General features: G+C 41.3%; 1 protein-coding gene across 1 annotated transcript in view; it reads right to left on the bottom strand.

The window, feature by feature from the left end:
- The window catches only part of LOC138052759 (deleted in malignant brain tumors 1 protein-like), a 43,100-nt gene that overhangs the window by 14,024 nt on the left and 19,076 nt on the right, over positions 1 to 10,000 (bottom strand). The window contains exons 4-8 of the mRNA XM_068899333.1: positions 7,134 to 7,454; positions 4,461 to 4,778; positions 4,007 to 4,030; positions 1,237 to 1,260; positions 495 to 812 (exon numbers count right to left, since the gene is read on the bottom strand). Coding sequence (XP_068755434.1) covers positions 495 to 812; positions 1,237 to 1,260; positions 4,007 to 4,030; positions 4,461 to 4,778; positions 7,134 to 7,454 — 1,005 coding nt within the window. The remainder of the gene's footprint in view (positions 1 to 494; positions 813 to 1,236; positions 1,261 to 4,006; positions 4,031 to 4,460; positions 4,779 to 7,133; positions 7,455 to 10,000) is intronic.

The following is a 10,000-nucleotide window of genomic DNA, read 5'->3' on the forward strand; positions in this document are numbered from 1 at the left end:
ATGATGGCGCTTTTAACAGCAAGACTCGGAAAACCTTGAAAACGTGGGACTGGGAAGAGAACTTTAATTTGTTTAACTGCTCCTAGTTGTTCGATGGATCGATAGCGCTATCCGCGGAATAAATACATACATACATACATACATACTTAATTTGACCTCTCCCCATAGGGGCTTTTCAGGGCCAATTAATCAACGAAACAACAGAACACAACAATTACAACTGTTAAGAATCCCAACTGGCCGGAGGCAAACCAGTTGGCTATTTACAAGTGCAGCTGGCAAGTTGAACCAGGGACTACCAGGATCAAATTCAACGAATGGTCAGAGCCGGTCTTGAACCCGTGATATCCGGATCTCAAGGCAAGCGCCCTAACCACTGGGCCACACTGCCTCCTATAAATCTTTATCGAATAGTTTTAATAGAGCCTCCCTGCACCTCGTGAACAATCGAGGCCTGGTAAAAGAAAATAGCGCTGCTTTTGGTTTTTACTTACTTGCTAATGAACACAAGACTGACGCATCTTCACTGTGGCCACAGTTGTGATTATTCCATCCACCGTGCCCACAGCTTGCTACGGAGCTCTCGGATCCAGTACAGGCTACATTGTCCAGCCATATGGAACCAGTACCTTGCCCAAAATGAGCCCTTTGTGGAGCAGCGATGGCAAAGAGGAATCCAAGTTGGCGACAAACAACGTGAGCATCATTTAGATCCCAGTCATCGTCACAAATTGTTCCCCAGGTGAAATTGTGTTTTATTTCCACTCGTCCCTCACCCCGATGAGCTCCTCCAACAAGTCGTAAGTTTCCACCTGTGAGTAAAACAGTTACAAACAAGAATTTATTTAGACTTTAATACCTACATACGTAATTGACCACCCCCCATAGGGGCTTTCACGAGAAATGAAATACAATCCACGAAACGACAGAACAGAACAGAACAGAACAGCAACAACAACAACTGTTAAAAATCCCAAGTGTCCGTAGGGAAACCAGCTGGCTAGTTTCAAAGTGCAGCTGAGAAGCTAAGCCATACAAGGACTACCGGGGAACAAATTCAAAGCGGAGATCTCCGAAGCACTGATGACTGGGCCACACTGCCTCTTTCCCTTATTAAGCTGCAGAGTCACATAAAATGCACAAAAGAATCAATTTTGACAAAAAGAACTCTACACCAAAAACGTTCCTTTCGTAATTTCAGAAGATCAGTGATCGTTCTCAAAAACGATGGCTTACTTGAAGCTGTACTTGTTATTAATGCTGAAAACACAAAAAAAACAAAACTTGTTAGTAGTGATTCTGTGAGTGCCAATAACTCAATCTGGTCACCTTTCACACTTTTTCCTTGTGATTCTTTACTGAACCACGACTTGAAATGGTTATAAATTTGAGATTTTGTATGGGACATGCACGGTCTATTTTTATCCCGCCTTTTTCACAGTCATTAATGGTTGACAAAGTGGCGACTTAATTTGCACCACTCTTCAGAAATTTATCTAGTAAACGTTTAAGGTTAATTCTTTAACAGAAATAATTCCTCTAGAAGTTGGCATTAACGAAGCGACAGAAAAAAACTGAGATATTGCAAAGAATTTGATTTACTTTCATTGTTCATTTCAGTTTACAGTGTCCCAATTAGCGCTCCACAGCTAGAACGACTAGACACTTAAATAAAGTTCCTTTCCTTTCCTTTCACAATCATCAGCTTTCCGTGCAAAGAAAGACCTGGAAAATGACAGATATTCCATATAGTTTCCCTTAATCGTCCGGGTGCGTGTCATCTCCAGAGTCATGTGATTTGTGTAATGTCAATAGACGGTATCAAAACCCTGCTTGTTAATGTGATTGGTTAACTACATAAGTCCTGATCTTAATGGCCGACTGCCAGTTATCTTTTATCCTTTTTTCCAGCGGAAATCTTTGATCTGCGTACAAAAAAATTCAAATTGCTTTAATTGTCTCTATTGGTCATTTAATACCAAATGGTTTTGCTTCATTATTTCGTGTGGAGCCAGGCCATATACCTTCTGTTTTAGAGCAATTAATAGCAAGACCCGAAGGCTTTATCAATGATTCCCTCGCCGAGTTAGAACTGAAAGTAATGCAGTCAAATCATCCGCATCTTGTAGCTATTTGGTTTCCTGTTCACCTATAAACATGTCTTCTACTTCTGTCTCCACGTTCGAGGAAGAAAGTACTCGGACACATTGCCGGTATTACAGACACAGCGTTTGATAATTCTATAGAACGTTTTAACCCAACGCATGAAATCTGCACCAGAATTTTGGTCTTTAATAGGGGATTAACGTTTCAATGTTTTTCATTGTGTACCGAACAACTTCATCTTTCGGCGAGACCAGTGGCTAAACCAGTTGGAATCCCGTTCCTAGCGGCTGCGATCACTTTGGTCAAATCCAGCGGAACCGTTACCCGTTCTGTTGGATAAGGATGACGCATGCTCTGGCCAAGAACGAGATCGGTCCAATTAAAAACTATTTCTCCGCAGATTAAGTTTTTGGTTTGTTGATCAAATTTTCAAATAGCAAGCGTGAAAACAAGTTGAACGATTATCATTCTAGAGCCCGATATCTTATAGTTGGGTTGTCTCTTGTTTGTTTCGTTCACTCGAATGATTAAAATTCAGTGTCATGCTTAAGTATATAATCTTCCCTTTTTTAAAGTCCATCCCTGTTCCGCTTGTAAGGGTTTTTTTAATTGTTCCCACTTCACGAAACAACTAATTACTCCGCCTGTAAATGACAGCGATTGGTCCCCTGATTTAAGTTCTTAAATATAACCGTGTAATGCCCTCAGACGCAGGCTTAGCTCAATCGATTGGTGAGGGTCGTTGATAGCCAGAGGTCGCAGGTTCGATTCTCAGCAAATTCAATGTTTGTTTCGACTTTCGATCCTCTGATTTTGTGCATGCAGCTGTAGCTTTAATAGGCCTTATTCACGTTAGCCGCCATGTTGGTTTTCAAATTGTCATGCAAATTAGCCATGTGTTATGCTGGGGGGCAAACTTTGGAAAGGAAAAACGGCAAATTGCGGAAAATCGGCTCGTCGAATTATTGAAATAACATTGCAAAAAGTCCATTTTAGTATTTAGAATTAAGTACCTTTTATAATAATTTTATATCTTTTGATTGCCTTTGACATTTTGACTTTCTACTTCGTTATCTGCTCATTTTTCGCTAAAAAAAACGCCGAAGTAACTTGTGTAATGATTGTATTTTACCGCTTAGGTGATAAACATTCCATGAACGTGAAGCAAATCATCTGTGTGGCTAAGATGTTCGTTATAACCTCTCGAATTTGTGTTGTTTATCCCCTCAGAAGTGTGTAGCTAATTTTGCATGATAATAGCAAATCCAATAAAGCGGCCATCGTGAATAAGGTCTATTATCCGTAAAATGAAGCACTGTCAGGGGGAAGGGGGAGGGGGGGATAAAGGGCGCACCGCGGTCGGCTTCTAGTGATAAGGAGCTTGCGAAACGACGACGCCGACGGCAACGACGACGCTACAAAACAATAGGTTCAGTGAGCAAAAACAATGGTTCTTAACGCTCTGCACGTGCGTTTTACATTTTGGTACATTTCTTTGCCGTCATCTCCTGAATGACGACGTGAAATGACCAAATTCAAGGCTCTGTGGAGGACGTTAGCACATGACGATGAATTTTCAGTTCTCTCTCTACGCTTCCAACCCACTCATACCAGTTTAATTCCTCGACAGTTACTACACATTTTTAACGCGAAACGACATGAAATAGTTTCGTAGTGATATGAATAACGCGAACTCGTATTTTAAAATGAAGTCCTCGTTGCCGTCGCCGTCCTCGTTTCGTAAGCTCCCTGATACTAGCCTCGGCTCGTCGATGAAAGGAACTACCGACATTAAAGGAATTAACTTTATCTTTTGAAAGATACCTCGCGCAGTGCATGGTGCCAATAGTATAACTTATCTTCATAGATTTTCTGTATCTTTGTTAATTTTTTAACTTACCCAAGGCCGTAGGTCTTGGTATAGCTGAAAATCAAAGAAACAAAACTCGTTAGTGCTTTTGTAAGTGTGAGTCAATACATGTCAGGTTCAATGTCCCTTAACTTGAAAAAGAACGTCCATGGCCCGAAAAAATGGTCACATTAAGCAAAGAGTAAGTAAAGAGAATGATTCTATAGCTTTGTTAGTCAAGATTTGAGAGAAGTTAATCAATAAAGACTAATAAGGAAAACGTCGATTTTGATTTTTTTCATAACATCCACTGCAGAGTTTTCAACGTTTCTTTCTTAATCGGGTTGCATAACGATCGAATAAGTGTACAGTCAACTAGGGTGTTTTTTGTTTCCACATATTGGCGCGTCATCCCCTAAATAATGATTTAGCCAGTGGATCGCGGTATCCACCTTCTGAAAAAGCGAGGCCTGAAAAGAAAGGATTCATTTTTTCTGAAACTTACTTGCAACTGAACACACGACTGACGCATCTTCAGAGTGACCACAGTTGTGACTACCCCACCCTGCGCTCGTACAGTCCTTTAAGGATCGCTCGGATCCCTTACAGCCTACATTGTCCAGCCATATGGTACCGCTACCTTGCCCAAAATGAGCGTTTCGTGGAGAATAGAGAGCAAAGAGGAATCCTTGTTCACGACAAACAACTTGGGCATCTTTTATATCCCAGTCATCATCACAAACTGTTCCCCAGGCGCCATTGTGATATATTTCGACTCGTCCTTCGCCTTTCCAAGTTCCTCCAATTAACCTTGTGTTTCCATCTGCAAGTAAAACAATTGCAAACAATAGGCTATTTGTACTTTAATAATCAGCAGTAACAAAAACAATGGGTTTAGCAGTTAAGGCTTTATCTCAACGTAAGAGGGATCGACAAGACACCCTCGCAAGTACCGTGCTCTACACAGTCAATGTTAACAGTTGTAGGTGAAGAGGCAGTTGAAATCTTCAATACTTTCGGTCTTAGCAGTGCAGTCGCTATAGATAAATGTTGTGTTTAACAGGTTTGACGAATATTGTACACCGAAGAAGAGTATTTCGTGAGAGCGACATATTTTCAACATCGTAGCACAAGGAGCGAAGGAGACAATTGACACCTAATGTCACGGAACTACGCAAGCTTGCGAGAACATGAAATTTGTTGTTACACAGCCCAATGCTCGAAAAATTCGTTGCAACGTTGCGTGAAGACTTGCGGAAAGTAGAAGTTAATTCTACTTGCCATTGTGCAACGATTTCTTAACGATTTACATCACATTCGACACCCGCAGTTTGATATCCGCTATCTTCATCGACCACACGTTTTCCAAAATTTCACACTCTTCCAGCAAATGACGGAGTACATTCATCGTACAGAAAAAATATGTTTTTTGGCGTCTCAGTCATCGATCGCCATTTCAGCTTGACAAATTACAAAAATGCAAAACCGTGCCGTGCAAGCCAACTACAAAGTAAGTTCAAGGCTGCTTCTCGAACACTAAAATTGGACCAACTAACTGTGAGAAGATAAAAGCAAAAAGCAATGATGATGTTTCAGTCCCTCGACGGGCTGGCCCCTCCGTACTTGCGCAAGCTATTGGAGAAAGAGGCACAGACCACGACTTGCGTAATTCTTTCCGTAAATTTACCCAAGCCAAGCACTAATTATTTGAAGCGTAATTAACTTTAGCTACAGTGGCGCTCTATTATGGCATTCTTTACCTGAAAGTATTAAGGGCGACTAAATCAATTGGGCGGTTCAAGAGGGAAAGCAATCGCGCACTCTCACTCGGCAATCTTGTAAAACAGTATTTTTACTCATCGTGATTACTTGTTAATAACATAGAGGGCAAAATTTTCTTAACAATGTTGATGCACCTCGAAAAACAATCAGCCAAGCGGAGTCAAAACACTCGTTCGCTCGCAAGATAAACAAAAACAAACAAACAAATAAGTCAACTACTTCTTTACGTCCAAAACGAGTACAGATGATTGCTATTTTTATCAAATCGAGAGAAAAATTAGAGTTTCATTCCGGATCCTGAACAAAGGCAACAACGATTTAACCAAATGTTAAGCTTTAGTTTATTTAATTCACCTGTGCTTTTGAGGTTTCTACCACTTGAAAATAAGAATCCGCTTTAGTTAAAAAAAAAGGCAAACGGTTTGTTCACAGAAAGAACTTCTTCCACTAAGTTTGAGCTACTTGTTCCTCCCATCAGTGACAAAATATACTGTGACCTTTTTCGGTGAGCTGCAAGATGCCTTGGTACACCGGGCAACGTGCAAGTCGATCCAAGTTTTAAGCTTTTCATGAAAAAAATCTTTTGCTCTTCCTCTTATTACTCAAAAATTCACCTTCCGGAGTATCTAGTCATTGATCCTTTATGACATTTTAGCGAATGCAACGCTAATATATTCAGAGACAAATTTCGAAGAAGACGAAGTTGTTTTGCTGAAAATGAAGGAACAACTGAACGCGGAAGCGGTGTGTTCAGCCAATCAGGAGTGGGTATTTTTGGCCTTCGACCAATCGTAAGCGAGTAATTTTGCTCTCTTCACAATCAAATTAAGAAAAAAAAGCCCTTTTCATTGACCAATGAGCATTCAGTAATTTTGCCCTGTATGTTGTTATATAATTATAATAGTAATTTAATTCCAATGATACTAGAGCGGTTTTCAATTGAGTGTTGAAAGAAATTAGCGAATTACTTTGGTTTTGCATTACTTCACTCAGTGATTGGTTCAAAGTTCTCGCGCCAGTTTTTCAACCAATCAGAAGTGAAACCAAAACCAATTGCGGCTCGCGTGTGCACATTTTCCCGCGCTTTGTGTCGGCTACATGTAATTACTTCGAGTTTTGATTGGTTTACTGGATTGTCTCCGTCCTTTTTGATTGGCCGAACTAATTACTTTGGTTTTGGTTTTACGACACTCATTTGAAAACCGCTCTATATTATTGTACCTAATTAGAATACTATATAAAAAACCAGTACCATTACAGCGTCGACATCTCTCCGGCACAAGGATAAAGAACCAAAAATTAAGGAGACATTGGTAAACAGTGACTGGATCGTGATTGGCCAGGACGCCTCGCAGGCGATGGAAAAAAAATAGCGCTGCAGCAGGCTTTTACTTACCCTGTAGTGAACACACCACGGACGCATCCTCATTGTGGCCACAGTTATGTGTGCCCCATGACAAATGCCTGCAATTATCAATAGAGGACTCAGACCCCGTACATGCTACATTGTCCAGCCATATGGGACCACTACCTCTCCCAAAATGAGCACTTCCTGGAGCAGAGGAAGCAGAGGTGAATCCGAGTTGGCGACAGACAACTCGAGCATCTCTTAAATCCCAGGAATCATCACACACTGTTCCCCAGACTCCATTGTGATTTATTTCCACTCGTCCTTCCCCAATCCGGGTTCCTCCAGCTAGTCTCAAGTTTCCACTTGCTAAAAATTTAATATGCAGAAGAATTACAAAAGCTATCCAAAAGTGGGAGATCCCTGTTGTACTGTCATAAGGTCTATAGACATTTGTGACAGCATATCCTAGGGCAAAATACATTTTCACGTGGACGTTACCACAGCCTGCGGCTATTTTGAAAAAAAGCGTATATGATCTATGGTTTAACAAACCAACTTTACGCACTGGAATGACGGAAGTTTTGACAAATCATAAGAATCCATTTGCGGCTCCTTTATTACCTGAAAAGTGTGGTGATGAGCTGATTGTATCCTCTAATAAAACGAAGGTATTTGGTTCCCAGGGCCCAGCTGTTCAAAGCCTGATTTTGCTAATCACAGAAAGTTAAGTTTATGTATTGATGCCAAAACATAAAAATGCAAGGTGACAAACCATAACACCACCCCAGTGTAGCCAACACACCACGCATGCGCTTGCTGCTCCCAACCCAGCTTATCAGTTGAATCAGCTATCAGTCAGTTGTGTGGAGCTGCCTAAAACGCCCGCCTAGTGTGTTGGCTATGCCGTGCTGATGCATGGCTGCCAATTCACCGGATGAGATGGTTGTGCGCATGCGTGATGTGTTGGCCACAACGGGTTGGTGTTACGGTCAATCTCGTCCCCAGAGTCCGCCTTTCTTTTGTTCAGCACCAAGAACACGGACTCTGGCCATTTACAAATTATGCGCAGTTGTAAACGTTGAAAACCACTGTCGTTTCAATTTTCTGTGCCTGCGTAGACGAGCCAGGAGTCCGTGATTGCGGACTTCCTGCCTTGAAAATGGCCAGAGTCCGTGTTCTTGGTGCTGACCAAAAGAAAAGCGGACTCTGGGGACGAGATTGGTGTTATGGTCTGTCACCTTGCTTTTTTTCGTTGACGAGCAAAATTCAAACCCTGGCGGGGTTGATATTTGATTAGCGCTATTGAATCCTCCTTCAACAATTGGGGCACTGCTTATCGCACTGCGTACATGGACGCCAAGAATCTTTGCTTTCCGGCGAAAAAAAAATTTTTGCTTAGCAACGCTTGGCTCAATCATTTACCATATAAGGTCAAACTAAGGTATATGAGTTGATAACCGAGATTGGGTGAACCAATCAAAGCAAGAGAAATGCATTAACCGAGGTTGCTTTTATTATTCCACTATTACGCCATTTTACCATAAGAGAACGCGCAAAATATGAGACGGTAATACACTGTAGTGTCCCGCTTTGATCGGTTTAGAACAGAGCAAATACGAACGGAACGGGAGTTTTTCAAAAAAAGAAACACGATACAGATCTAGAACCTGAGAATTTAGCTTGTCGTCGATTGTCATTCGTTATTTCGTTTATCCAATTACATAAAGGATATTTGGCTGGCTTTTTGTGCCGTTTGCATCGTTCGCACGGGCCCTGAAGGACAGATGATCCATTTTTTGAAAAACACTCTTACCAAATAAAATTAAAGCAAAATGGCACCTTTTTTGCAGTGGAATAATAAATCTCTCATTCGATGGTTTAACATATACAATAATCCCGGACCCTTTGCCCTGTGGGGCTCGGAAAAATACTACGCAACTCGCAAAATATCCGCGCGTATTATATGTTAAGCCATCGGATAAGATGTATTTATTATATACGCAAACTGGTTGGAGATGAGAGGAGACTTTTGGTTGGTTCTCTGCTAAGCGGTCCGAATTTTGCAATACGAACCACGAAGATGGCCCGGTCATGAAGCAGCGCATATAGGTTGCCAAACTGTTCCCATTTTCCGTTTCCATTTTCTCGAGCATTAAAAGAAATTGCGAGAACTTTTTTTTATTTAGTCATGTCGGAGTTCCAGTAAGAAATTTTACTTTCTAGAACCGTTAACTGAAGCAAGTGAATTGGTAAGGCATATGGAACAGAAAACTCTGCGCAAGAGAGGCAATATATATGGGTTATTGACCAAGCGTGAACTAGGTCAAGATGGCTGGATATTGGCACGTGTTTATGGACCGAACAAGCTTGGTCAATAAAGATTTCATTACATGGGATAAAATACTAAAAAATGATCTTTGATCTTGCGGGACCAAGCGAGAAATCCCGAGCGGACAAGATAGCTCCATCTTGCCCGCTTGGGTAGCCAATCACAGCGCGGGATTTGATTCATCTTGCCCGCTCACGGAGAAAAGGAAAGGAACCTTATTTAAGTGTCTAGTCGTTCTAGCGCTGGAGCACTAATTGGGGACATTGTAAACCGAAATTAACAAAGAAAGCAAATCAAGTCAAATGTTGGTTTATGAGGAGAGGAGAAACCGGAGTACCCGGAGAAAATCTCTCGATGCAGAGTAGAGAACCAACAAACTCAACCTTCATATGACGCCGAGTTTGGGAATCGAACCCGGGCCACATTGGTGGGAGGCGAGTGCTGTCACCACCGCGCAATCTCTGCATCCCTGTTATATATGAGCTAGTCATATAATAAAATAATAATAAAAAACTTATTGAACTAGCTTATTCGGTCTGTACTGGGAAAAATATTGGTCTCGTTCCTTTTTTATAACTTTATG

This window comes from Montipora capricornis, chromosome 6, assembly GCF_036669925.1.
Source record: "Montipora capricornis isolate CH-2021 chromosome 6, ASM3666992v2, whole genome shotgun sequence".
Taxonomy (NCBI): Eukaryota; Metazoa; Cnidaria; class Anthozoa; order Scleractinia; family Acroporidae; genus Montipora; species Montipora capricornis.